The sequence below is a fragment of the Dermacentor variabilis genome, chromosome 5 (genome assembly GCF_050947875.1).
Source record: "Dermacentor variabilis isolate Ectoservices chromosome 5, ASM5094787v1, whole genome shotgun sequence".
Taxonomy (NCBI): Eukaryota; Metazoa; Arthropoda; class Arachnida; order Ixodida; family Ixodidae; genus Dermacentor; species Dermacentor variabilis.
The window spans coordinates 159603610-159631478 of NC_134572.1; the positions used below are offsets into that span (position 1 = coordinate 159603610).

At 44.7% G+C, this 27869-nt stretch overlaps 1 protein-coding gene across 1 annotated transcript; it reads left to right on the forward strand.

Moving 5' to 3' along the window:
- On the forward strand, positions 1-26440 carry Tom70 (translocase of outer membrane 70). Its single transcript, XM_075693669.1, has 11 exons — positions 1-262; positions 534-707; positions 790-916; positions 1327-1436; positions 2708-2838; positions 3692-3899; positions 7741-7914; positions 16609-16794; positions 20351-20448; positions 21908-22030; positions 26240-26440. Exons 1-11 carry the CDS (start codon positions 23-25, stop codon positions 26397-26399), a joined length of 1731 nt encoding a protein of 576 aa, XP_075549784.1. The 5' UTR covers positions 1-22; the 3' UTR covers positions 26400-26440.
- Positions 26441-27869: the final 1429 nt, after the last annotated feature.

Consider the following 27869-nt stretch of genomic DNA (forward strand, 5'->3'; position numbering starts at 1 on the left):
CATAGGACCATTCCAAACCAACATGGCTCCCAGCGGGATGGCCGGCAGCGCCGGCGGCGAAGCGGCTTCCGAAGCTGGGCTATCCAAGTGGCAGTATGCGCTCATTTTCGCCACGCCAGTCGCCGCCGGCTTGGCGTACTGGTACTACAGGAAAGCCCGTGGCAGGTCGAAGCCGCCCGGCTCCAGCGCCGGAGAAACAAAGGGGTCCAAGTCCGCGGACAAATCTCAAACCAACCACTCGCGCGGTGCAGCCGACGCCAAGGTGAGCGACCGATGCCGAAACACGTCTCCGGACACCCGCGGGCACGTTGCCCAGAGCCCAACACGTGTCGGTGTTTCAATGCGGAACCGCGACTTGCATCTGGGAGCTGGAAATGGGCGGGACGCCCGAGTTGACGGCCTGCAACATTGTCGCGTTTTTTTATTCGTGGTTGCACCACGCGCAGTAATTTCGCAAAGAAAACGTGGTCTTTAAACTCGATTCTCACTGCTCACCACCAATTTAACTGCCGGTCTTGCTTTTGTTTACGCAGGATCCCTTCGAGAGGGCTAAGGCTTTCAAAAACCAGGGCAACAAGTACTTCAAGGAAGGCAAGTTTGATAAAGCTATCGAGTGCTACACGGAGGCCATCGCGCTGTGCCCGCCGCAGAACAAAAATGAGTTGGCTACCTTCTACCAAAATCGCGCTGCCGCCTACGAGAACTTGGTAAGCCTGCGCTCATTTTTGTTGGCCGATTCACCTGTCCTGTTATCCTGCGTGGCTTGAGTGATGTGCCTAATCTGCGCAGAAAAACTACACCGCGGTTATCGCCGACTGCACCAAGGCGATAGACCTGAACTTTCAGTACGTCAAGGCACTTCACCGGAGGGCGAAGGCTTACGAGGTCGTCGATGAACTGGACAAGTGTCTGGAAGGTGAGCGTCACCCCCCACCCCCCACCCCTCTTTACCTACCGCCCCTCTGTGAAAAACGAGACAAAGCAGTAAAATAAAGATAAAGTGATGCTTGGGACACTGTTGACTCGTGAAACCTGTTTTATCAGCTAGTAAGTAGCTGGCGAAGTGAAACAAAGACTTACATTTCCTGTAAGGCTCCAGCAAGGACAGAAATGTGAACATCTGTTGTTTGCCATAAAGTTGCAGCCTGTCAACAGTCATTGAAAGTTTACAAAGAGTTATTGTGTTAATGAGGAACTTAAATTATAACATGTGATTTGTCATTAAACCTAACCGTCGCAGACAGACTTGGTGTATAATTAACTTTGCAATTTGTAAAGAGAACTTTGGGCTCACTAGTGCTAAGGTTGTCTTCTGATTTCCCGCAGACATAACAGCTGTATGCATACTCGAGGGATTCCAAAACCAGAACTCATTGCTTGTGACCGACAGGGTGCTGAAGAAGATAGGCAAAGCACGTGCAAAGGAACTCATCAAGGTAACTTTCCAGTGCATGTCCGTATGCTGCAGTATGCCAAGCAGAGTTTAACGCAAGACCTCTACAGAGTCTTCCAGTTCCTCCTTCGCATGTCGTGATGCCAGCTTAGTCATGCACGTGACATCACCAAGCTAATAGCTGTTGATTAGTCGATGGGCGAGAAACAAGGCACCTGTGACATTGCTATGACAGCATCGTTTCAAAAAATTCTTGCAGATGTGTGTTCATTGCAGACTGGTGGATGTCTGCTAGCATATATAAATATTTTCGGAGTTTCAATTAGGGGCCCTTTCGTGTGGAGGAGGAGCAAGGGGGCCTTGCATTAAAAATTTTTTAATTTTCGTTTTTTGAGTTAAGGTAACAGCTTTGTGTGCTTATTTCTAAAGTGAGGTCCATTTTTGGTTATCTCATTTGGTTCTAATGTTTTGCTAGGTTTATTACTTGATTTTCTGGGAGAATCAGCCAACACTCAGTTCCTCAGACTTTGCTAAATGGCATGATTTCTGCATGGTTCAGGAAAGCGCTACAAGATGTAGGAAAGGACTTCCAGAAAGAACACGTGTGAAAGTCAACTTTGAAGTGTCACAACTCTTGTTCTAGGGTAGACAAAGTGATAAGCTTGGTCTTAATTGCAATCATACAGAAATCACCGACACCCCAGTTAGCAAAATCTGTGGAACTGATTTGTCGAGAATTGTTCTCATCGGTCTTGCTGCTTTTGGTTCTGTATCCCTTCCAGCAAGCGTATAGGTGACTTTCTTTTTTTTAGTTTTGCTATTTGGAACATGTCCTTTCTAGCTTTTCGCGGCACATCCAATCATATATCACACCTGACTTTAGTGCAGTGCCCGCTCTGTATTTACACTATTTAAAACTGGGTTCTTTTTTGCTGCCCATATTTGATTGCAGTCGGTACTTCAAGAACCACAGGCGGTCAGAATTAATGCACAGCCTGCCTCATAACCCACTATGCAGCTTTGGGGCATTAAACCCACAATTTGAATCTGAAGTCTGAATTCCCTGATAAGCTCAACACTAAATAGCATTTACACTTTGTCAGGCTTACAGTGAACTTTAGTTCGAGTTTTTCTGTGTTCCAGATGCAATGTTGCCAAGTTCTACTATATCTTGAATGAAAGGTTTCCTGTACACATCAGTTAATATTAAACAAATTACTCATAAATGTAATGGTTTTCTGTCAAACTTCAGAAATTGTGAAGCAGTTCCTCATAAATTAATCTGGACCTTTCTTTTTTTTTCTTTTTCTGCAGGTCCGAAAGCCGGTGATGCCATCGAAGCACTTTATTCGAAATTACTTTGTGTCCTTCTGTGAAGACCCAATTATTAAGGCTGTGCAGGCATTTCGTAAAGGCAAGCCGTATCCTAAAAGTGATAGTCCTGGGTGAGTTTTGCTTTTTGGCTGTGGCGTTTCACCAATGAGCTTGATGTCGCAGGTTCCGACTCCCACCCGTCAGGGCTTCCTGCCGATAGCAGTGGGAAGCGAAAGCGTCTGTGTACCAGTCGGGTGCTCAGCTCATTAAGGAACTTTGAATGGCTAAAATTAATCCTGAGCCCTTCTCTATGCGGTCTAAGCCCTGTGCTGATTTGTAACATTGGAACTGCAAAAGTCAGTCAACACATCGGCTCAGTTCACAGGCTTTAAACCTGACCCGTGCAAGAAATTAAGGCACTAGTACCTGCAACAGAAGTTGGATGCTTGAATGTTGAAACTCCATGTCATCAAACCACGGTTAAATAGACGGATGTCTGAGAGAATGTCAAAATAAATCTCTCTGGGCAGACTACAAGCAGATGGTACATGTGTAACTCATTTGTAGATTTTAACTGGTGGCAATCCTCTCATTTGCGGCAGGTGTGGCAAGGGATTTAGTCATTTTTATTCACTGTGGTAGCCCAGTGGTTGTGGCTTTACGCTTCTGAACTCTAGGTTGCAGGTTTGATCCCAGCTGCAGCGACTGCATTTAGATGGGGCCAAAATGAAAAAAAAAAAGCACCTGTCCTTACATTTCCGTGGGCAAACTCGTTCTGCAGCCTTCCTCTATGACATCTCTTATAACCCGCTAAGCAGTTTTGGAATGTTAAACCACACATTTCATTTAGCAGTTTGGACTTTGGGACACTGTGTCATGCTACTTATTTTGTATTTCTTCAAATGCATAACAGTACTACAATGAAAAACCTGAAATTTTCCCTGGCCCCTCGCAAGCGCTGATCAGCAATTTTGTTCCTCGCAGGGGTGCATACGCACAGGCTGTGGAGTGCCTAGCCAACGAGAAGTATGAAGACGTCATTGCACATTGCACCAAGGAGATCGAAAACAACGGAGAGGCGCTGGCCGAAGCACTTCTGCTGCGAGGTACGCTGTACATGCTGCAAGGGCTGTCACAGGCTACGGTCGACGACCTCAACCGGGTACTCCAAATGGACACTGCCTCTCTCAAGGTGGGCCTACGATCAAAGAAACAATTTGTGCCTAGTCTGATGCTTGGGTTAATTGGATGAAATGTGTATTAGAATGACAGCTCAAGCATCACGTGTAACACAGAGAAAGACATGTTTCATCGTCCTCATTCGTGTTGCGTGTGTGGTTTGCACTGCCATTTCAATAAACTATTTGCAATCATGCTTCCACTCATTCACTGGGTGATGCTTTGAGCACCTGAACCAAACATTGGAGGGAAGCTCAAGGCAAACACAGTAGTTCCAGTCTCCCATTCCAGGCACTGAAGTTCCAGAACCTAGATCCTTACAAAAATGTAGATTGCTATAGATTATCCTTCTGGAAGAGATAAGTTTGTTACAAAGAGAGAATTGGTGACTGAAGGAACTGAGCTGCTCTTCTACAATTCCCATCACCCCGAACGAGCAAGCACTCTTTTCTAAGTTTGCCAACAATCTTGGAGGCAGAATCGTAACTCTAGAGGAAAAGCTGGGCGAAAAAGGGACAGCTGCAACAGCGCCATCAAAATGCAATTCTTGCAGCCAGTGCATTTATTCTCACAATGGCTAAAAGTAATCTTGCATTGTGCTGCAAATGCTCGAAATATTATCTAAAAATAATTATCTGCATGTGGCACATTGTATGGACTGCATGGGAACTTCGTTCCATATATCTCTGTGAAAGGTCTAATAGCCATATTTAAAACTTGTTGTGCATGAGAGCATGACTGTGGGCATCTTAATTAGGCGGTGCAATCAATTCGCACAAGGCTAAGGGTCATGCATTTTGTCTCGGTTACATCTCATCTGCACTAATATTGATATATACTGAAAATTCAGTGTACTGGACATGACAAAATTTACAAAACAAATAGTCTACGCTCATTACAATGGACCCGTGTACAACAGACTTTCAGATATAACGGACAATATTTCAGCCTTAGTTTGTTCCACCTATTTTATTAATGCAACGAAGTTCACTTTTAACTAACTGTGCTACAATGGACTATTTGCTACAGTGGCCGAAAATAGCGGCAATTTTTTTTTTTTTTCCAATATCGCCCGTATAAAACGTACTGTAGTGAACAGTACTTATAGAGCCCCGCGGAAGAAGAGACTGGACTAGCGCCATAAGGCATATAGACTCGACAATGGTAGCCACGACATCAATGCAGTCATCTGTTTAATAAATGGCAATTCTCTGTAGGCCTTCTGTTCCTACAGTACTTTTGCCGTGTCGACACGGGCTAACTGAATTGCGAGGGTCAACTGACAATCGCAGCTCATTATTGCACGCGTGAGGGAGGAAGGCAGGGCAAAAACACGCCGTTTTCTCTTGTGCACATGAGGCGGGGGGGTTCTACTGCGGCGGCTGCTGCTTACGGTGCGGCCACCGTATCTTGAAAGTGATCTGCAATGTAGACAGTGTACCCAGTGCCGGTAGCTTCATATGCACTGTGCTTTCGATGTTTAGTTCGCATTGAAGCGAGAGACAGCACTAAGGTCACTTCACTTGCTGTTGCTGCCGCACTTGGTTAATTTGCTATCGCAATCGATGCTTCGCCTTTCGGGCAAAACTGCCGACTTTTTTTGTTCCTTTTTTACTTTGGACGTTCGTTACACAGTCTTTGCAATAAAGTTTTTACACATCGCGATCAAAGTTTCGGAAGTGAGACGTTTCACATATTACGGACTTTGGATTAAACAAACGTTTTTTGACGGATTATCAGGGTCCGTTGTAACGAGAGCCGACTGTACTAAGTCATACTGTTTTTCCTTTGATGTTGACATGCAGGACAATTGACCTTTATATTATAAATCTTTTTACCCGCCATGATTGTTTAGTGGCTATCGTGCTAGTCTGCTAAGTATAAGGTAGCGGGATCAAGTTCCGGCCACGGCGGCCGCATTTCGATGGGGGCGAAATGCAATAACACCCCTGTACTTAGATTTAAGTGCACGTCAAAAAAAACCTAGGTGGTCCAAATTCTTCCGGAGTCCCCCACTACGATGTGCGTCATAATCGGATCATGGTTTTGGTACATAGAACCCTATAACTTGACTATTATCAGTCTTTGAGTGCAATTTACCCATGATACTTGAGATATGTCACATCGTGGGAGCTGTGTACCAGCAGTAATTACTGTCTACATTTCTGCCGTTTTCTCACAAATGCTCTTCTCAGTTGCTTGAACACCTCAGGGCACCTGTCTATCGTTTTAGCTTGACTAATATTTATATCAGACAACTCCTAAGCCAAAACTGTACTGGTCCTGTCAGTTTGTGCTAGAATAACTTTTCTTTTTCTCTGCAGTAATGAGTCATGCCTGTCGGCTCGTTCCACTAATAACTGCCATCTTTGAGAACTTGCCCCTATCATTTTGTAGTTTTCAGTTGTTTTGCTGTCGTGAGTGTAGAGAATATTACTGCAGACATTTATGTGCATTGGAGGAAAATGCTCTTCTGTCATCATACTAAATGTTTCCGTTGAATACAAGGGATAGACCATACAAATCACTTTTTTTAATGAGAACATTAGGCGAAAAAAACTAACAAAATAAAGAAAATATTTAGAAATCACACTGCGCCATACCAGTAAGGAACTTGGGAATTGAAAGGTTAAAAGGGCCTTGGAACAATCTTTAGCCACTTCTATGCCATGCTATTCCAAATTCTCACAAAAATGGCCGAATATGTTTTACTGCAACATTTTTGGCGAAAAACGCTACAATGTTTTAGGTTGTCATTCAAAATCTCGGCCGTTACTGCAAAACTGAAGCTTAACATCACTATACAGTGGATTCCCGTTGATATGATTTTGTATATAATGTTTTCTGATATAATAATTTTTTTTTTCCGGTGCTTACCTTTTTTTGAGCTTGCTTTGGATGACACGATTTTCGGGTCGTATATCTTATTCTCTGGTTCCCGTAAAGACAGTATCAACGAGGTTCCACTGTATACCGTATACTGTGCGATACCCAAACCTCTCTCTCGAAAGACGAGCTAAGTGCACAGAGAATCTCAGTGTCTTCTTCACTAGAAGAGCCGTACACTTCATCTTTGGAATCGCTCAATTTATCACTGAGGTCAACTTCTCTTTTGCGCAAAGGTGCTAAAGAAGATCAAGGTGTCGGCAGCGTAATTTTTAAAGGCACACAAAGGCCCCATGTGCCGCCTCGTTCCGTTTCCTCCGCCAGAATAAACTCACTCCTGCTTGCACTTGTGCTACCTTCTACCAGAAGCATGACAAATCACTGAGATGAACCAGGCTCATTCAAGGCATGGAAGGCCTTAATAAGAAGCTTTAGTTCTGTTTCCAGCTCCAATTTCTCGAGAGATATATATATATATATATATATATATATAGAGCCACCTGTTGGTTATAAGGGCCACATTTCATGTCGTTTAGGATTTTACGACCCTGCCTGTTGAAACTGCATCCAGATATATTGAAGATTTTCGTTATCCACATAGTATATTGAAGAGTTCGTTATAAACGGGTTCGTCTGTACATGTGTAATGCGAGTATCCACACATTATTATGCAACTTCTGGGCAGATTGGAACAAAATGTTTCTGCATTTAAGAGACACACAGGTAAAATCTGCCGATTGTATCAACATAATTTTAATTTATGGTCCGTAATTATGCATAAAAGCTAGGAATTTGTAAGTTGAAAAAAATGTGAACCACGTAGTTCATGGCTCTCCGTCTCTGCACCAGGAACGCATACTACAAGTCTGTAAACTCCTGTAATTTAAAATGGAATCACGAGGAGACAGAGTTACCTTCATATATTGTTCCTTCAAGTCGAGTCATGCCGTCCCACATTCTTGCCGCAGGTTCGAGTGAACGCTCTCATCAAGCTTGGCACTCTGAAGGTGCATGCTGAGAAATTGGAGGAAGCACTCGAGGACTTTGAGCAGGCTGCCAGCCTGGACCCAAGAAATGCTGACGTCTTTCTGCACAGGGGCCAGGTGTTGTTGCTTCTGGACAGGCTAGAGGACACGCTTAAGGCACGTTGTTGGTTTCTGAAAAATCACTTGTTGCCACTATGGTAGATCGCTTAGACTAGTGAGAAAAAATGTAATCCGCCTTCGAGCAGCAGGAAACTACAAAGGAAGCCTGCCTGGTTTTCTTGAAAAGAAATTTTCGCAGTTTGTCGTTGTCAGAGGGTTGAACCTGGGTACAAAACATTTTCAAGGTATTGGCTCTACCATGCATGCTGCCATTCATGCTGTTCTTGGGTGGATGTCATTTTTTCTCTTTATAGAACTTCCTCCACTCAGAACTGATTTGCCAGATTATTTGGAAGCAAATTCATTCCTGGCCAACACTACGAAACTTTCTGCAAAGTTTAAATGCCTGAACTAGTTTTACAATTTCATTAGTGTAATGTATTACGAAAAGTGGAATCTCGGATGCAAGAGGGGTAACTGCTCGGTGTGGGTACAAGTTGCTGTAGTAGGCGACATCTGCAACGGCAATGTTGCTGGAAAAGTTGCATCTCTCTAAAAATGAAGCAATGCTTGTTGTCCCTTACTGTTCCTTGTTTTCTGCTGCTTGTGGGCTGTCTCTAAGAGTAAATTGTAGGGATGGGTGGATATCAAAACTTTCTTACGTGAATACCTAGCTTCGAATCTCAAATAATGATATGCACATGCATTTATTAGTAAGTTTGGTTACTTTATCATGTTGGAACACCTAGATTACCTTGTCACTGGTTAAAAGTTTGGCCACTAGTAAGCTGTATACTAAAAGATTGTGTATTTGACTCATGTTAACTTGTAAAATTGAGTAATTCCCACTAGCTGTCTGTTCTCGCCAACCTGTACCTCATTACACAGCATCAAATGGCCATAGACTCAGAGACATTTGACCCTGTGCCAGCCATCACTGATCGCATTTGCTGTCAAGTACTAAGCTGAGGATTCGTGGTGGCGCTGCAGAAGTAACAAATGAGCAAAGCAAAAGCTGCGCTCACACCCAACCAAAACAGAGTGGTGCTGTACTGCTTGCTATGACCGTTGCTTAGAAACTAACTGTAAGAACGGTGTCCTCTTTATTCTTACGTTTTGTGCCACATGCTAGCAGCACTTCTGCAGCACAGCTTGTGTAACAAGCCCCTTCTGCTGTTTTCCTTCATTGTGAGACATCTGACCGAGTCACTGTTGTTGAAGTGCTGCATTGGAAACAATACAGTCCACCAGTATAATGTGAGGTGTATACTACATTATACCTCAAGGAGAGAGTACCTTCAACTGCATGATCAAATGTTTTCGTTATGACTTCTCAGTGCATTCGTAATCGCATAGAATAGTTCTGTTTAGCATACCACGATGCGCACAGGCTTTGTAGTAATGCCTGTCGCATTGCGGCATCTGTACTACAAGTCCCAGATCTCGCTCAGGCACGTATTGCGATAGCGGATCGGTCATCACTCTGCCCTGAAATGTTGTAACAGGCTTGCGGTGGGGCTCGCCATGGCGGCATGCGAGCCGTGAGCGGAGGAGACCAATAAGAGCGGCCCCTGCAGTGATGTACGCGTGGGAAACTGGTATAATGCGGACCCACCCAACCAGTCGCGTCTGGTTCAGCCAGACTGCTTGTTTCACACTATTGTCTGCTCACGTCAGCTCTCATTCGCGCTTGTTTTGGTTGGCTTGGTTAGTCTCATTCGCACTTGTTCTTTTACAATGACGCATCTAAACCGAGGCGTCCCGATGGAAAAGTTGTTGGAGACAGTGAACCATATCCGATTTTGTACAAGACAGACCCTGAATACAAGGACGCGAAGGTGACACCCAGTACCTCCTTCTTCTTGTCTTCTGAATGCGGCGATGGTGCAACAGAAGGGAGCACACCAACATGATCGTGACCAGCGGCAACAACTTATCATTTTGATAAGACATGACTCACATTGAGAACACAGGATGAAGAAGGTAAACACTGTGCTGATCTGTCAGCAAACGAAGGCATAAACATGTGAGCACGCGGAGGGAAGCAGAAGTGGAGGCTCAGTTTTGGCCTCGGCAACTCCACTGCTTCGGTGGCAATAGGTGGCAGAGGTAACTAGCGCTATCCAGCAAGCTGGCGGAAAAGCAAATCGACTTCCTTCATCCTCCGAATCCCGGCCACGGCGGCCGCATTTCGATGGGGGCGAAATGCGAAAACACCCGTGTACTTAGATTTAGGTGCACGTTAAAGAACCCCAGGTGGTCAAAATTTCCGGAGTCCCCCACTACGGCGTGCCTCATAATCAGAAAGTGGTTTTGGCACGTAAAACCCCATAATTTTTTTTTTCCCCTCATCCTCCCTCATCTCGACTGTCTATGTAGGTGTGCGCCTCCGCACCGGTGCCAGTGCTAGCTTAGCCCACTCCTTGAGGTTTCGTTTTCTGCCATTATTATGGAAAGCGAGCAGTGGCACTTTTGTGGTCCTCGCTCGCTGCATGCTTGCGTTCCGCAATATTCCACGACCCGCACCATTCGTGCATCGTGCTTTGGTGCACGAACACTTCAAAAACAAGCCCTTCCTTTAATTCGAACAAATTTTCAGACCTGTTCGAGTTAGAATTATCGACATTCGACTGCACGAAATAATTCTCAAGATGATTTCCAATAGAATTAGGGCAACACTTCGATCAACCAAGAGACCAGGCTGGCTTCAGGAAAGGATATTCTACAACCGATCACATCCACGCCATCAGTTGGGTAATTGAGAAATCTGTGGAGTGCAATCAACCCCTCTTTCTATATGGCTTTCATAGATTATGAAACCGAGAAGAAAGGGGGTTAACCGAGAGGCCCGATTTTTATTAGTCATATCATAAGAAGCCAACAAACACTGACACAATTGGTAAATCACCGCACGCGAAATGCGAAGGTTGTGGGTTCGGTTCCCACCTGCAGCAAGTTGTTTTTTCGCCCACTTCAATTTTCATTAATTTATTGTTTCTTTATTTGATTTATTAAGCACAAGTAATTTCCCCTATGTTGACCTTGGTGTTAATGTTTGTTGGCTTCTTATGATAGATTATGAAAAGGCATTTCATTCAGGTGAGGTACCAGCAGTCATGGAGGCATTGCGTAATCAAGGAGTACAGGAGGCATACGTGAATATATATTCGGAAATATCTACAAAGATTCTATAGCTACCTCTCAAGAAAAGGGACAGACAACGACACACAACCTCCCCAATGCTATTCACTGCATGCTTAGAGGTATTCAAGCTATTAGACTGGGAAGGCTTAGGAGCGAGGATAAACGGCGAAGCTCTCAGCAGCCTGCAGTTTGCAAACAACATTGTCCTGTTCAGCAACACTGGGGACGAATCACACTGAATGATTGAGGTCCTTAACTGAGAAAGTGCAAGTGTGGGTTTGAATATGAATATGCAGAAGACAAGGATAAAGTTCAGTGCCCTGACAAGGGAACACAAATTCAGGATCGGCTAGTCAGTCTCTAAGAGTCTGTGCAGGAATATGTTTATCTAGGTCAATTGCTCATCTGGGAAGGAAATTTACAGAAGAAAGAAAAAAAAAATGGATTGACAACTTCCCTAGTTAACTCATTTTGCTACCAATCTTGCGTATGGTAAATGGAACAGATGTTGCTGTAGTGCTTTTTTCTTGCATAATTTGCTCACTGACACGCTCACCTTCTTTCCAACACGTCCTCTTCAGCAGCTTCTCCCTGTTGCTGAAGACGCAATTCTCTGGTCGCTAGCATTATCAGTGTGTTGCTTGTCTGTGCAAGCTCTCACCTGCATTCTAACTGTGTCTGGGTAAGGCCGGATCTCAATGAGCTCACTTGCCTGCGAGAAATTCATAAGGGTGTTCTGTGCCGCTTGTTCAAGTATGGGCCCGTGGCGTAATGGTTTCAATATCTGCCCTCTGTACTAGACGCCGTGTGTTCGAATCTTGCCCTTGGACAATTTTAATGCTGTCTATTTAATTATTTATAGAACTGTACTTTGTTTAAATTGATGAGTCTACAAAGAAACGAAGCCATTTGAAGGCAGAAGGGCTGCACTAAGCCATGCTGGCTGAACCACCCCGCTTGCAGCTTCTGTAGACACTAGTGCCAGAGTTCCCTGCAGTAATTATTGTACAAAAGTCTGTGCTCTGGCCTTTGGCCAGATGTGTGTCATCACCTGGCAGCTTTCTGACAGTGTCATGTCGGAGGCTCGTTGGCCTACAAGTAGGTGGCAGTAAGCATACAGTAGTTTGCAGGGTTTGTTTTTTTTGGGGGGGGGGGGGCACGAAACCGAAAGGACTGCGCGGAATAGAGCAGAAGATTACCTTGGCCACTTATCCAAAGATGGCTGCACATTAAACATTTTCTGATAATGATGACGATGATGAAGTGTGCCCTCGCTGTCTGCAAACCTGTGCCCCTTACTACTGAGAGGTTGGCTTTCCCGCAGAGCTTTACTTTCAGTGGCTGAGCGTGCGTTACAGGCAAAATTTCACCAATAATTTGATGTTTAATATTAGACAGTTATACAGTCGCCGACTGTTTATTAGGACCTCACGGGGACTGCAGAAATGTCTGAGTGAACAGGTGTCCGAAAAAGCAGATTAAGCAAAAAAAAAAAAAAAGAAATCCTTTATTTCCACGCACTTATTCAGGCTCAGCAGTAGGCTTGAAGAAATCGTGAATGCGCCATTGCACGCTGTTCCGTTTATGTGCAGTCAGATAAGCCTGAATCTCAGAGAGGGTTGTACGGTCACTATAGGTGGCTGAAAGCAGTCACTGCTTGTACACGCTTCACATACGACGGCAGCGTAGGACATGGTGCGTCATCTTCCGACTCGGAGTCATCGTCCGGCGGTGCAGCAGAAACCTGATGAATGACCTCGCCGTCATTGAGTTCTGCGCATGTCAGTACAGCAGTGTGAGCACCTGTGAAACTGTCAAATGAGACGGTGCCCGGAACCACTGCACAGGTCTCAGCAGAACACTTTCGGTTTCATTAGGAAGCACATTGGAAGGCAACAAATTCTAGACCTCCCGGCACCCGCTTGCCGGTGTTCCCCAACGCAGACCGTGCGGGCACTGTCGGCGCCATTAGACACGTGATGCAATGTTTCTGTATGCCGCGTTGGATCATTTGCAGCTTGTGGAAAGGAATGTACCAATATTTATTCCCTTTCTGTGCTACACGTTCAACTCACTTCACCAATTTACTGGTTCTTCTTGCTTGAGAAACAGACATGATGAATCTGTTTGGAGAACTGACACAGGCTGCTCAGGCCAAGTATTTGACTGAAGTATGCCTTTTGGACCATTTCGCTGCAGCCGGCAAGAAGCCAAAGCCTCATTCATTTATTGTTCCCCAGTGAAGGTCAAAAGTCAAGTGAATTCGTGTGAGGCTTGTGGTGTCTTCTTTATAAAGCGGGTATGTGAGGTCCTCTTTTATGTACTGACGAAGCGAATGGTTTTCAGTTTGTATAATTAAACAATGCAGGATTGAGACACGGTGAGGCAGAATGTTTGAATTTTCCATTTCAAGGCAGCCTAAGCTGCGCTGTAGTGCCTCGAGTATGCTATACGTATTGTAATTGGCACTGTGAAGAGCTACTTCATGGTTTCAATTCGAAGTTGTAGTCAACTGCTGGATTTCGCGAACAATGCGTGCCTCGTCATAACAGTCGGTCGCTTCTGTTGCGAAAGGCATGGGCGATATCGTTGATAAAAGCTAGTGAGGGCCACTCTGACACATTTCATCACTTGCAGGTGATTGGTTCTCGATCTTAACCACGAAATTTTATTTCATATGATTGCTGTTATAGTATTCGGGAAGTATATATATATATGTATATATATATATATTATACATGATGTGCCGTTGTGTTAACAGCCAATGCATTTCTGGGTGCATGTTTCAGAGAATGGTGCAATTAGTGCCAAACCTTTTCACACAAAATCCATGCCCAACTCTTCCTTTTAGGCCTTAATACAGTTGCCACATTTGAACATTTGACTAAAACAACTCACCAGAGTAATAAGAATCGTGATGAAAGCTTCGCTGGGCAGTGTCATTCTAACACGGATTCATAATGTTGACACCAAATATCAAGGTTTTTCTTCCAGGTAAAATGTGATCTCTCTCATAGTTAAGTGCTAAGAAAATGCTAAAAAATGCTTAAACAAGCATCATACATAACTTCACATGTTGAACTTGCAGATATTCCTTTTAAGCAAAATTTAGTGACAGACACGGTGCATACATGTATTTCAAGACCAGTAGACCCCTTCGGCGCTACATAGCTTGCAATATCTCACGCGGTTTCGAAGAAGAAACTGCGGTTCAGGCATGTCAGCAGAAATAACCCGAAATGCTCTTCTGTAAGTACGGCTCGAGCCGCCAATACCCGAAGAACGCACGAAGGGAACGAGCGCACTCGGCAACAGAGCGAGCCGTAGCGAGGGGCATCCTGGCTGTGACGTCACTCACAAGAGAGCGCCACTCTAAATTCTCATCGCTAATAGCGTACACTAAGCAGCGCATGTTTGTTGCAGTTTTAGTTGCCCTGTGATATCTTCAGATCTCAGAGGCCACATGCTGTCATTGGGGCTATCTCCGGACTGTAGCGATAGGTGGCGCTGACAGCTCGAATGTGTCGTTAGCGTTCGACTCGTTTAAAACGAGAAGCAATCTCGAAAAGTCCGCAAGGTTATCGATAATACTCTGTCGTTGAAGTGGCCTGACACTAAGCAAAAGCCGTTGACAGTCATTTGCTATGAGAGAAGTAAATTTTACAAAAGCAACGCCAAATTCCATTTGAAGCGGGCAGCTGGGACCGCCACCATGTTTTCCGCAAACTTAACAAACCATGGAAAAACGGTGATGCTAAATCTGAGGAATAACATGCAAATGTTATACGCTATGGGTTGTTTAGCATTTTGCGCATGCGCAGTAATGACCCGCTGTATTATAGCGTACGCAGTGGTATAGCATACGCTAAACTAAACTGTCTATTCAACAGGGCAACCATCAAAGGCAATAACCCGATGATTGCAGAGGAGGTAGCTGTTGTTCTAGCAGTGATCCATCACGCCTCACAATTCAGATCCTAACAGACTCCCAAACCACGTTGAAGAACTGCATCGAGGGTAGAATCGTGCCATTAGCTACTAAGTTTCTCGATACCTCGAATGCACAAGCTGACATCAAGCATCTGGTTTGGGTACCAGGGCATCAGGGTATAGTGGGGAATAAGTGTGTACATGCGACTGCCCGAGCTTTTCTCCCCTAGAATCTCCACTGCCCTTCCCATGTCCCTATGTGAACGAACTTGCCAATAGCATACGTGGACATCCTTCAGCATCGTAGGCTGGAGCAACAAGTCTACCTTCCCCCCTCCCCCCCAAGCAAAGACATGCGATAGACCCAGGATCTTGCAGCAAGGAATGTAGGTGTTTGTCGGGAGAAGGCAGACCTTTACCACATTTCATTTCATTTCATTTTATTACCTTAAAGACCCCATTCGGGGTATTACATAAGGGGTGGTTAACATGTGAACATAGGAAAACGCAGGTGTTACATTGAAATACAAGTTTCAACAGTTTCTAGAAATTGTGAATGACATGTGAGGGCAGCGACATTAATGGGTAGGTCGTTCCAGTCCTTGGCAGCTCGAGGAAAAAATGATGATTGAAAAGTGACAGTTCGTGTTCGAGGACGAGAAACTTGGAGTTGATGGCTGGTGCGCTGTGACATGCGTGAAGATGATGGCGTGACGTAAGGCGGGCGGCTTAGTGAGCTGTAAAAAAATTTGTGATAAAGAGAGAGCGTGGCGATGCGACGACGAAAAGCAAGAGATGCCAAGCTAGATTGTGCCTTTAAGTGTGAAACGCTGATGTTATATGAATATGAAGAATGGATGAATCTAGTCGCACGATTCTGAACCGACTCGAGTGCATTGATGATATATGTTTGATGAGGGTTCCAGATGGCGGCGGCATATTCCAGTTGTGGCCTGACAAATGATTTGTATGCGAGTAGTTTGACGTGCTGTGGAGCATTACGAAGATGACGCCTCATGAACCCAAGGGACTTGTTTGCTGACGAGATTACGTTAGTAGCATGCGCATTCCAGGAAAGGTCGTAGGACAGGGTTACGCCTAAGTACTTATAGGTTAGAACTGATTCTAGTGGGACGTTTGCAATTGTGTAAGTAGACAGATAAGGATTACGACGGCGGGAAATTGAAATAAATTTGCACTTGTTAGGGTTCAAGGCCATTTGCCAACGGTTGCACCATTCCTGCACGTTATTAAGGTCATTCTGGAGAGATGCTTGGTCAGAGATGTTAGTCACAGTATGGGTCTGCCAAAAGAATAGAATGCTAGATGCCATAAATCAGCCAACAACTTGAGGGGTGGGAGGCAGCTCCACTCAGACCTCGAGACCCAAGAACTGTTGATTGAGAGAGCACAGGTAGCAGCCTTCACCAATGGAGTCCCAGGTTTTCTTGAAAACTTGGACCCTCCTTTTAAAACATCAAACTGAAATCCTATATTTTTTTTTAAAAAAAGAGATGTCGGTAAAGATATTTATCATCAAATTCCTGATTGAACTGAAAAAGAAAGCAGTGGTATGTACAAAACCTTTTTTCAATGTTGTTAGAACAAAGATGCAGGTCGCGTGCTCCTTTTGCGAACTGCCTTTGCAATTGCACTTTCTGGGTTCGGTGGCTGCAGGATATGGAGGAGAGCGTGACCCTCCGACCGGACTTCCCATCAGCAGCGGCTCAGCGCTGTTATGTGCTGTACAGGTGCGGAGTAGCTACCAACAATCTCGACAAGCAGATACAGGCGTTCCAGCAATTCGAAGACATCCAGGAGACGTTCCCCAACTGCCCTGAATGTTACTTCCTTCATGCTCAGGTGGGGGGGCTCTCCTTGTCTCTGTGCATGCCTCCTTACTCTGGCCTCGCCATTTTAGTAACAGCAACCATGTGGAATGTATTTACTATGTGTTTTCGGTGCTCTGTCATCTGGTTCCAGTGCCTTCTCATCTGTTGTCAGCCCACCATCATCTCTTGATGTACATATGTTTCATGCACATGGTACATCTGTTTCATGCATAACTGCAGTGTTATTTCCGAAATTTTTTGCCGAGCTTCAGCGCGTGGAACATGCTTGACGTGCTTTGGGTGCAGCATCATCGGCTGTCGGAGCATCTGTTTTGTGCTGCACAGTAACCCACGGCGCTGTCATGGCTGAAGTTTGCGTAAGGCTGCACCGGCTCCAGGTTGTAACCATGCAGGACAAATTTTCAACCAGAATTTTGTAGCATCAGCAGCGCACGATGTGAAACAGATGCCGAGTTATGCCAGTTTGAAAATATGTTAAGAAAATGTGCCCTGTTGTTGCTACGCTAACTGTGCTGGCAAAGCTAGTCTAGAGGCTCCTTAAACCTTTGAGGGGCAATTATATTTGCCAATTGCATCCCCTCAGGGTTGAATGTCTTATAGCAGATTTAAAATCATCAGGCTGACTTATTTCGAAAAAAAATATTACCGCCAAATTTTTTGAATGACCATAAAGTGACAAAAAAAAAAATATTCTCTGTAGGTAAACATGCATTGTTCATTTATATAGATAGGCTTCCATGTATACATGTACTTATACTAAGACAGTAGATACTATACTGAAACAGCTATTCCGATTTGGCACTTGGTCGTATTTCGCACGTAGTCTGCATTGGAGGAATCTGCGCTTGACTCGCTTGCACCAGAGCAAACAACACGCTGTGTCATCGTACATCGTAATAGTGTAATAGAATTTGATCATAATACTGTAATCACACCGTATATGTGAGCGCACGCAAGAAAACTCTATGGTTGTGTCTGCCAGAAAAACCAAACAACTCGGAAACTTGCAGTAATTCTTTGTTCCGTCGCCAAGAGGGGCAATCAGTTCCCGCGAGCCGAGTCTCAAGGAAAACGCAGGCATGGCAGCGTCGTTTCTATATGTTACCAGCACCCACCTGTGAACAGATGTAATCGTACACCTATGATCAACAGACACGCGCACATATAGCTGTGACCCTTTGACAGATTAGAGACTAGATAGAGATCAGTTTTTCGGTGTGCAACGAACGGAAACAGGCCGCGAGACAAAACCAAAACTAACCACCGCATGCATGGACGCGCGAGCGGTTGCTGAAGCACCAGCGTAAAGAAGTCGTGGAATGAAAACCAAGAGATTACGGAGCAAAAAAGAAAATACCTTGTATACACACAGGACGGCAGCACTTGCTGGGCAGCAAAGAGATTAAAAAATTGCCTGGTTTTCCAAACATACAGATGCCGCCATAAATATACAGCATCGACCATTTGGGACTTGTTCGCCGCACAGTATATTTGCTGCATTGACACTCAAAGAGTTAATGTGCCATACTTTACTGCTCATTTGCCTCTTATACATAGTGTCTGCGGCTGTCACTATTTTGTAATGTTTATGGTAATAGAACCTCTGAAAAATTTCACATTAGGAGTGTGCGAATAGTGATTTTTCAGATTGAGTCGAATACAAATCGAATAATGCCAGAAGCAAATCAAATTGAATAATGAGTAGCCATTGTCATAATTAATACAAAATGATGTCCACAACCCAATATTGTTGAATTTAGCAAGTTTCTGTGATTGCCATATTTAGTCGTTTCTAACGCGCCCCGATTGTAACACGCGCCTGTTTGCCATGACTGAAAAGAAGGGAAGTTCTTTACAGTATTGCGCACCTCATTCTTTCACACAGAAATACAACTTTCTTTCATTTGGAAAAACAAAGATTTACTCCCAGTACACTTAAGTTGCGATAAGTAGAAAAGGTCACAGTTTCGCCCAAAAGGCGAAGCATTGATTGCGGTAGCAAATTAGTAGACAGCTATATGAAAGGTAAGGATAGTATTATCAGCCGTATAAACTTTTAAACATTCACTTACTAACTAAATTAACAAGCATGGTGTCACGCGTGAACAAGCAAACATGAACACGTCTCAGCGACCGTGGAAACTCTTATCAAAACGCTGGAGTGAGGAAGTGGTGTAGCAAAAGCGAGGAAATTGACCTTTGTGCAGCCTCTTGCTTCAACGCGAACTAAGCAACGAGAAGGCAGCGCGGTGCATCTAGATGCGTAGACTCTGTCTCCATCGCAGATCGATTTCAGGATAGGGAGTTGCGCCATATGCAGCAGCTACCGGAGTAGAATGACTCTTCTGTTTGCGCCAGTCCCGCATGCAAGTTTCAGGCACTCCAAATGCCCGTGATGTGGCCTGATTTCCGTCCGTCTCCACACACGTGATCGATCACTTTCCTTTTCATTGTGCCAGTCTCTTTGTAGTCGGTGCTTCCATGCTGACAGAGCAAACGCAGAAAACAGGAAGACTGTTCGTGGGCTAACCCTAAGCACACGTACTGCAGCTCATGGAGGAAGCTTGTACGAGGCGGCCATTTTGAAATGCCGATGGCGATATGGCAACGCAGATTTAGGGTCGTAATTGATTCTGACGCGCAAGCAATTTTTGGACCCATTTTATTGGAAAAAAAGTGCGCGTTAGATTCGAGTAAGTACGCTAAGTAGTACGTTATTAGCGTTTATTAAAAGCACAAGCAGAACATTAGGTGCAAACAAGTAGTTACTTCGCAAGCGCAGGGCTCTTGGAGAGTGCGAATGATCGCTGTGCAGCTTATAAAGTATGGCCACCTAAGGGATGCAGCCTGCTCCGCTATGGAAGTTCTCATCTTTTATGTCTGTATTGTGTCCAAGGGGTGCAAATTTACCATATTTTTGCTCCAACTTCGTTTATTTGGGCGCAGTTGACCTGTTGAAATATAGTAAAGGTGTTCAAAATTTATTTGCATTTACGAATAGTGACTATTCATTTCGAAGACAGAATTCAATGTGGCACTGTTCGATTCGTTATTCAAAAGTTCCAGATATTTGCACACCTCTATTGCACACACGTGTGTTCCCACATCGTACCACGAAGGCTAAAAAGCACGAGCGCTGAATAAGTTCACTGCCTTTGCACGAATAGTAATGCGTTCATGAATATTCCTCCTGAGAATTAATTCTGTCTGCTGAAAATTTACGTTTTACGCATTTCTTGCATCTTCAATGTTACCAAAAACATACTATATTTGCCCGAATCTAACGCACACCTTGTTACGAAAAATGTAAAAGAAATTGCCAGCACGTTAGGGCAACAGAGTGCGTTTTTGCGAAGGTTGCTGTTTGTTCATATTGTGCTCTACTGCACTCTACAACGGTATTCTAGACCAGTAACTTTTGGAGACACAGTTGACTCTTGTTACAATGGGCCCTGATAATCTGGCAAAAAAGTCCGTTTTATTTGAAGTCCGTAATAGTCGACACACCTCACTTCCGAAACTTTCGTCATGATGTTTAACAACTGTATTGCACACTGTATTTACAGATCCTTTCAGAGAAAAAGGAGTTTGAGAAAGCCGAAGAGAACTTTATGAAGGCCGCAGAGGCAGATCCCTCAGACCCAAACGTTCCTGTACACCTTGGGTAAGTACGTCCATCAGCTGAAGCTTGGCCAGACATTGAGAATTGTTGGGACAGAACAGTGCAACATTTTTGGAGATGCTGTCTTGACGAATTAGCAGGGTTATTATCTTGGAATAATGCTATCGTTGCTGTGTATTGTGTGGTGGCCCCATGCCGTGTGCTGTAGTGCACCACAATTACAGACGCTTTGTCCGCATGCAGCATGTGGCACCTTCTTTCTGAGAAGAATGGGCCCGAAAATAGCCCGCATGCTGCGATCGGATACAAAATTAAAGCCGCGTTGGCTCCGTTGGCAGCAGCCGAGCGTCAGAGCTGTCCGACGCAGTCATCGCTGTCGCAAAACGGTGACCAAGCATACTTTCTTTTGCAAAGGTTGCTGTTTGTGTTGTGCTTGACTACCATCTAGTGTGGTATTCTCGGCCAGTTACTTTTGGCGCTGCTGTCACTTTCACGACATTTCATGCGACTCGGCGCCGAATGCATTGGCGTAATTGGCCACCGCCATTTCTGGCACCGTGCCAAGCTCACTATCTGTGCCATAGTATCAGGAGTGCTGTCGGCCACGTATTTTGACAAGTCCGATGCGGAGTCTCGCAAAAGTGATAGCAGTATCTAAAGTGACCATTCGAGGATACGGCCCTGTATTCTTGATATCTGTGGCCAACAAAGCACAAATGGCCAAATGGCAATGACAGTGCACCACTTTCATTATGAAAGCTCACTAAAAAGAAAGAAAAAAATTTTTGAAAGTGAACTCTGCTCGTGAAGTTTTTTCTGATCATGAATGTGGGGGGCATGCTGTATTTTTCGTTTACGAATTGGCGACGTATTACATTCAGATGCTCTTTCATTTTCTTACATTAAGCCCATGAAAATATGTTGTCTGTTAGATTCAAGGATGCGTTAGAATTGAGTAGATAAGGTATTTATCTTTGCTTGGGTGTACAATCAAACCCCCTTATGACAGTATTCAAGCCCCAAAAAGAATCCCATTGTTACAACCAATCATTGTAGTTGCATGAAAAAAAAGCATAGGGGAAAACATCCGTGCAGTTTGAGTAGAAAGATGTGCATTTGAACCCTTCTGTAGCTTTACTTTTAACAGTACCCGGATGCAACAATGAGCAGCTGCCTCATCACAAATGTTTGTGTGTTCTATGGCAAAAATAAACCGCTTATTATAATGCTCCTATGCCACGTTATTGGTAATAACAATTAAACCTGCCTCTGGGTGTGTGCTGAAAGAAAGAAGACAGCAAAATTCCTAAAAAAAAAAAGAAATGCAAGCCTCCACGCACGTGCATAAAACATAAGTACAAAAGCTGGTACATAGTGCATCAGCTGCTCATTCTTATATCCAATATATTGTTAAAACCGGTGCTGTTACAAGTTGGTTCAACTGTAGCATAAAATGTGTGTTACAAATAATAGGAGAGTATAGCTTATCATTATATTTCAGCATACTACAGCTGCAGTGGAGGCAAGATTTCGAGAAGGCAGCCGAATTCATGAACAAGGCAATCAAAATGGATGACAAATGTCAATTTGCCTACGAGACCCTCGGTTCCGTTCAGGTCCAGAGGTGAGTGTGTGTGTGTCGTCTGCTGACCAAGGGTGGACAATTGGTTGAAGCCCGTAAGTCATCGGCCAGACTATTTCTGCCAAAAGTTACTTCTGTATCAGGGGATATTTTTTTTTTAATTCAAAACAGGCTTGTTAGAAATATTCTGTGGCAGATTGCACAATTCTGTAACATTATCTGGATTGCTTCAAGAGACAGGCCTTGCTTGCACAACAAATTGCAGTGTGATGTTAGATAATTATTCCTCGCTAACATTCTGGTTACTCACTTCCGGGCACATGTCCCATTTGTGAAATTAAAGCCTAGCACGGAGGATAGTCAGGTCCTTATAACCGAAGTCGTGTACTTAACACCAGTTTCAAGAAACGCATCCTCCAGTTTCTGTGGCAAAACACATTGATTTACCGGTTAACACCTATCAAAGTTTGGGTGTGAAAATACTGAAAAGGGCTTTCGAATAGAATGCATCAGAAAATACAGTACAAACGAACGCTTGCAAATTTTGTGCCATAAAACCAGCAGCTGGCATCTGCCCAGTAGTTTACTACTAATAATAAAATAATGAAAGTTTCATAAAAATAAAAGTTTAACCCTTTCGCTGTCTGACCTTTCTGGCCGTGATGCACCCCCAGTGTCGGCTTGGTTTCAGGGAACGAGCATAACAGGGAATGAACATAGCAGTTTATTTTTGATAGTTGGTATGCAAATAACATAGTCAATGCAATATGCACATTTCAGTGTTCTGCAGCTGTTGTTAGTAAATTTCATCATCATCATCATCAGCCTGACTATGTTTATTTATTTATTTAGTTCAACATCCAAATCTGACGATGCCGAATGCACCTCTTCCTCACATGAGACGCTGTCCGAGTCCGAATCCGAGCTCGGCTTGTATTCTGAATCTGAAGAGCCACCGCTCCAATGAGCAGACGAAGGTCCTGTGCGCTCAGCCATCCGAAAGTAACGGCGTGCAGGGAGGATGCGCTTTCAGTCGCCCGCACAACGGAGAGAAATGGGACGTTGTGTGATCGAAAAGACAGAGGGAGATGGAAAAAGGCTAAAACAAAGTTCAAAGGGCTTTACGTTTACTGCTGCAAGTCGGAAATGAGGGTGCGGCGAGAGAGCGAAAGCAGCAATCGAGTCACTCTTTTCGGAGAGGCAACGGCGCGTGCCCCTGAACTTGACGCGCCATAGCAGACACACCAACAGAAGAAAAAAATTACCGACGATTACGTTACTTCCTAATGCGAAATTTGAGCGCAGCAAATAAGCTGTTTCACCTTTTGGATAGATTGAGGCAAAGAAATCGAGCAACACATGTATGCGCTATCACATAATTTTTTTTTTATTTTTCACACGTATTCCTTTAACAAAGACTCCACTAACAGTTCTTGACAGTCATGAAGGAAGCTTTGTGGTCGGAGAAATAGACTGATATATGTTCGACTTGGTACACCAATGCTTGATTCTCAAAGACGAGATCTATACAAGTGCCTCGCGAGGTTGTCACAGCCGTGGGGGAAGCAGAGGCTAAGCGCCGCCGCCGAGAAGACCCTGCCGTTCGCGCCGCCGAAGCGGAGGCTCATCGCCGCCGTCGAGAGCAACCAGCAGTAAGCGAGGCTGAAGCAGAAGCTCATCGCCGCCGCCGAGAAGACCCTGCAGTTCGCGCCGCCGAAGCGGAGGCTCATCGCCGCCGTCGAGAGCAACCAGCAGTAAGCGGAAGCGGAGGGGGGCGGCGTGTACACCCAGCGGCAAACGATGGGGGCAGAAGCGCGCGCAGCAAGCGGACAACACGATAAAGGGAGGAGGGAAGAGATAGCAGCGACTGACTGATGCCGCTGACGGCGATAGTGAGTCAACCCCAGCTATCCCCACACAAGAACACGGGGGGGGGGGACCCTTTCCTCCTCTTTCTGCATGGCGGCGACGGTGTTCTATGCAGTCACGTTATCTTGACTCTCTAGCGGCGTCAGCGGCATCCAGCGGTATCAGTCGGTCGCTGCTAGCGCTGGGGGGATGAAAGGGGGGCGGAGCTGGTTACGAGGCCGACGACGACGCCGCCGACGACGCGAAACCCAGGAACGGACGCCAAAGAGCTGCGCTCTAAAATAAAAACCTTCAACCCAGCGGAGATGGCAGGACAACCCTTGAACCACACGCGCACGACGCATGATCCAGCGAACGCCGAGCCACTCAGCAAAGAGAGAGGGGCGAGTGGCAGTCACACCGTACTCTTCAATATATGTACCCCAACACAGGTTGGGGCAAAAATACGAACTTGTAGAAAGAGTCAACAGATGGCGTGGGCAGTCCAGGAGTGCCAGCTTTGCGCTCAGGCGCGAAATTTTGAACGCACGATAGAGAACGTAGCAGTACGTCAGTGACACTGTGGGGGGGAAGCACGAAGACGTACCGGTACGTCCGTGACAGCGAAAGGGTTAATAGAAGTGTTGTCAGCTGTCAATTTACCTGGTAATGGACATGTAAAAAATGATCAACTCTAATTTAAGTAAACACTAAAGTAGTACGCCAGCACTGATTACGGCTCAGTTCTTATAGAGGTACTTGCAAAATGTTTTATCAACAAAACGTCTGCTCAGTGCTCCAAGTCAAGTGGCTTTTCCTCTCTATCGCAATAACAAACCATACTGGTTCATAACTCAGGCTTCTCCGTATGGTCTGTTAGTGAAGCGCATTTCCAGGCACTTCATCCACACTGTCAAGACATGGAAGGAAAATGTATTTATAAAAAATGCGTTGGGCTGCTTTTTGAAATGTCGGATTCACTGTTACAGAATGCATGTTTGTGTGATTGCTATCACTAATTAAAACTCTGCAGGCACTATAACTAAAATCTGCATGCACTAGACAGTTTCAGTATCGGCATAATCTGCTTCAAAAGTCCAGCTTTAGATGCTGCTTAAGACTGTTGCAGTACGGTGCCCATGTTGGTTTATTCTGTTTCATTCTGGTTTCAAAGTGCACTGCCACATTTCATATTCCATTATTGCACCAAAATTCAGATTGGCCTGTGCCAAGCTGCTTCAAAATGAAATTTTGTCTGCTCCAAATTACTCCAAAATAAAATTTAATCTGCTCCAGGCCGCTCCAAAATGCAATTTTACTGGTGCACCAACTAGGCCTAATGGCTGCCATTGCACGTGAGGGGAATTTGCCACTAGCCAGCGTGGTGCCATGTGGCACGTTGCCATGGGAAGCTTGCCATTGTTGCGCATGTGCTAACGGCTCATCGGTAACCGGGTCTCAGTTCAGCGTGCAAGTTAGCCCGATTGTCATTGTGGGGTCGTTCAGGTCTGCAAAGCCGTCGGCAACCACCGCTACTGTTCCTGCCATTGAATTTTTTTGCACTTATTTCTGTGTGACGGAACAAGGTAAGCTCATGCGCAGGCAGAAAGCTTCGAACTAGTTCCCATTGGCACAAAACAGCCTTAACTTCCGGCATCAAGCAGTCAGTGTCACAACGCACCTTCAATCAATCAATCAATTTTTATTATTTCATTCATTCACTTCATTGTGAAGGCGCTGCGACTCGAATTGGGTTTATGTGAATGCGGAACACCATTGAGTGTTTCGAAATTTTATGTGGATCTGTACATAAATCCTGTATATTTTGTCTTGAAATTAGTTATGTTGGACTGCCCGTCCATTTGAGCGTTTTTCCGACTCCTCCATATCTGAAGAATTGATCGTCGAGGGATCTCGGTAAAACCTGCGTGCGTTCTCTTCGTACATGCTCCCGAACTTACCAGCCGTCACCTTTTCCACATGCTTCACCATTTTAATTGTTCTCTCTCTGTTGCATATGAGCTGTTTTGATTGGTCTGATAGACCCGAATGAAAATTATGTCTACACTAGACCACAAGTCTCACCAAATTTACCGCATATTCAAAAAGCTAAATAGAGTAGATATTCAATTTGCAGATTGGATTGTTCAATTGTTCACTATTCATTGTCCAAAAGAACTTTCTTTTTTGTGAAAGAACTTGGGTGTGTAGTTTGGAAACACTAAACCAGTTTGGTATGCTATTGTCTAAAACTCTCTAATGAACTCCTTATTGCTTCTTGCATGTGCTACTATATATCTGAAACTCTGGACCGGGTTGCTCATTTCCAAGTATCATTTTGCTTGGACATTGGTCACTAACCTGTCGTAATGTATAAATAACCACGCTGTTGCATGACCGCAGGGGATTCCTGAAGGAAGGCCTGGAGATGTTCGATAAGGCCATCATGCTCGCCCAGACCGAAGCAGAGTTGGCCCACCTACTGTCGTTGCGAGACGCCGCCGCCGCCCAGGGACGGGTGGCCAGCCGTCTGGGGATGGCCGTCACCCCTGGCTTCAGCTAGGACTGTTTAGCCCATTAAATGGGGGCCCGGTTGTTTTCTTCCTTTCTTTTTCTTTTTTGCGAAGAACCAGATCGCAGACCATTCGCCATCATCCCCTCTCCGATCTGCCCCCACAGAGCGTACGCAGAACTTCGGGGACACGTTTGTTCCTCACGTTGTCGTATCACGGAATGGGTGGAACGGGGCAGCTCGAGTCGGAAGGGTGAAGGTAGCACGTCGTCTGGCTCCTGTCGCAAAGCATTGTTCTGTGCAGGGAAACCCAAGCAGTGCTCTCGGGGTTGAGCACACTACTCTTAAAAAACGGTGGCATGTGTTCCATTTATTTGTCCGGGGCCTGCATACAACTTGCGTAGCTAGGGACCAGCAATTGTTTTCAGGGAGCTAGGCCTTAGATGCGCCTCAGCTATGCCAGTTAGGATATTAAAGCAAAAGAGAAAAAACGAAGTGAAAAAGTTTGCAACCTTCTGCAAGAAACATGAAAGAGGCATACGTGTAGTCAGAGTCACGTCTCATGTTACAGAGCCACCTACTGAGTGTTCCAGAGGACAGTTGTTCCTCAAAATTTGGATTTCTCAACAGGGATGTAGTATGCGAGGAAAGGCATGGTCAGAAGACGGAGAAGCGTCTGGAAAGAGGAACAGAACGATGGGGCTGTCTGCACTGTCTGTGCCTTCTTTTTTTCTTTTGTCTTCTGCGCACTTAAAAAGAGTCAGCGTTGTTTGTTGAGTGCAATTTTCGTGGCTGGCGCGTGCTGTATTATTACCAGAGTTGTTTGTTCCTCCACATGCTATTTTGGTGCCATGTGTTTACCTGAACAAGACTAGTACAAGCCAGTACAGCAGTTGAAGAGAATCGCTGCACCAGTCTGAACATCCAAGTCGGCAGTGTTGTTGCCCTCGCGAACAAGTTGAGTCGTTGGTGAAAAACAAAAGAATTTCTTTTAACTCTTGAAGTGTCTGTACCTCCTTTGGTCTCTTGCTCCCTTTCACAACATTCTCTCGTTTTACAGTAGCACTCAATTTTCCGATTTTTTTTTTTTTTTCAATTAAATATTGTGTAACATCTTCTAGTCTGTGCAGCGGAATAAACCAATTTTGTTTTTTTGCTCTCAAACGTTGTCACTTCTTTTGTCGCAGGTGTGATGTGTCGTGAAGTTCATAAGTTTTTCTAAAGTGTGGGGGGGGGGGAAATATAATTATAGAATATAAATGAAATAGTTGTCGCTATTCAATTTGAGAATTCATCATTCAAATTGTGGAATATTTGTTTCTGTTCAAGTATAAAGGGAGACAACACTTACTGAAATCTAGGGGAGAAATAAGTATGCTAGCAGGAGCAATTTCGAATGATTCTGCTGTAGTTACTCATGCAGAAGTGTCAATTTCTTGGTGAACTGGCAGTTTAGATGACTTCTGCTCCATAACTTCGTCGTTCAATAAGAATGCCTTGCTTTAAGGAAGCTTACAAAAC

What these genes read in the sequence shown, in the direction of transcription:
- Tom70 (XM_075693669.1), top strand. Translation starts at nt 23, where the DNA reads ATGGCTCCCAGCGGGATGGCCGGCAGCGCCGGCGGCGAAGCGGCTTCC. An exon ending in GTGCAAAGGAACTCATCAAG is followed by an intron (nt 1,437 to 2,707) that starts GTAACTTTCCAG and finishes CTTTTTCTGCAG; the next exon opens with GTCCGAAAGCCGGTGATGCC. An exon ending in CCTAAAAGTGATAGTCCTGG is followed by an intron (nt 2,839 to 3,691) that starts GTGAGTTTTGCT and finishes TGTTCCTCGCAG; the next exon opens with GGGTGCATACGCACAGGCTG.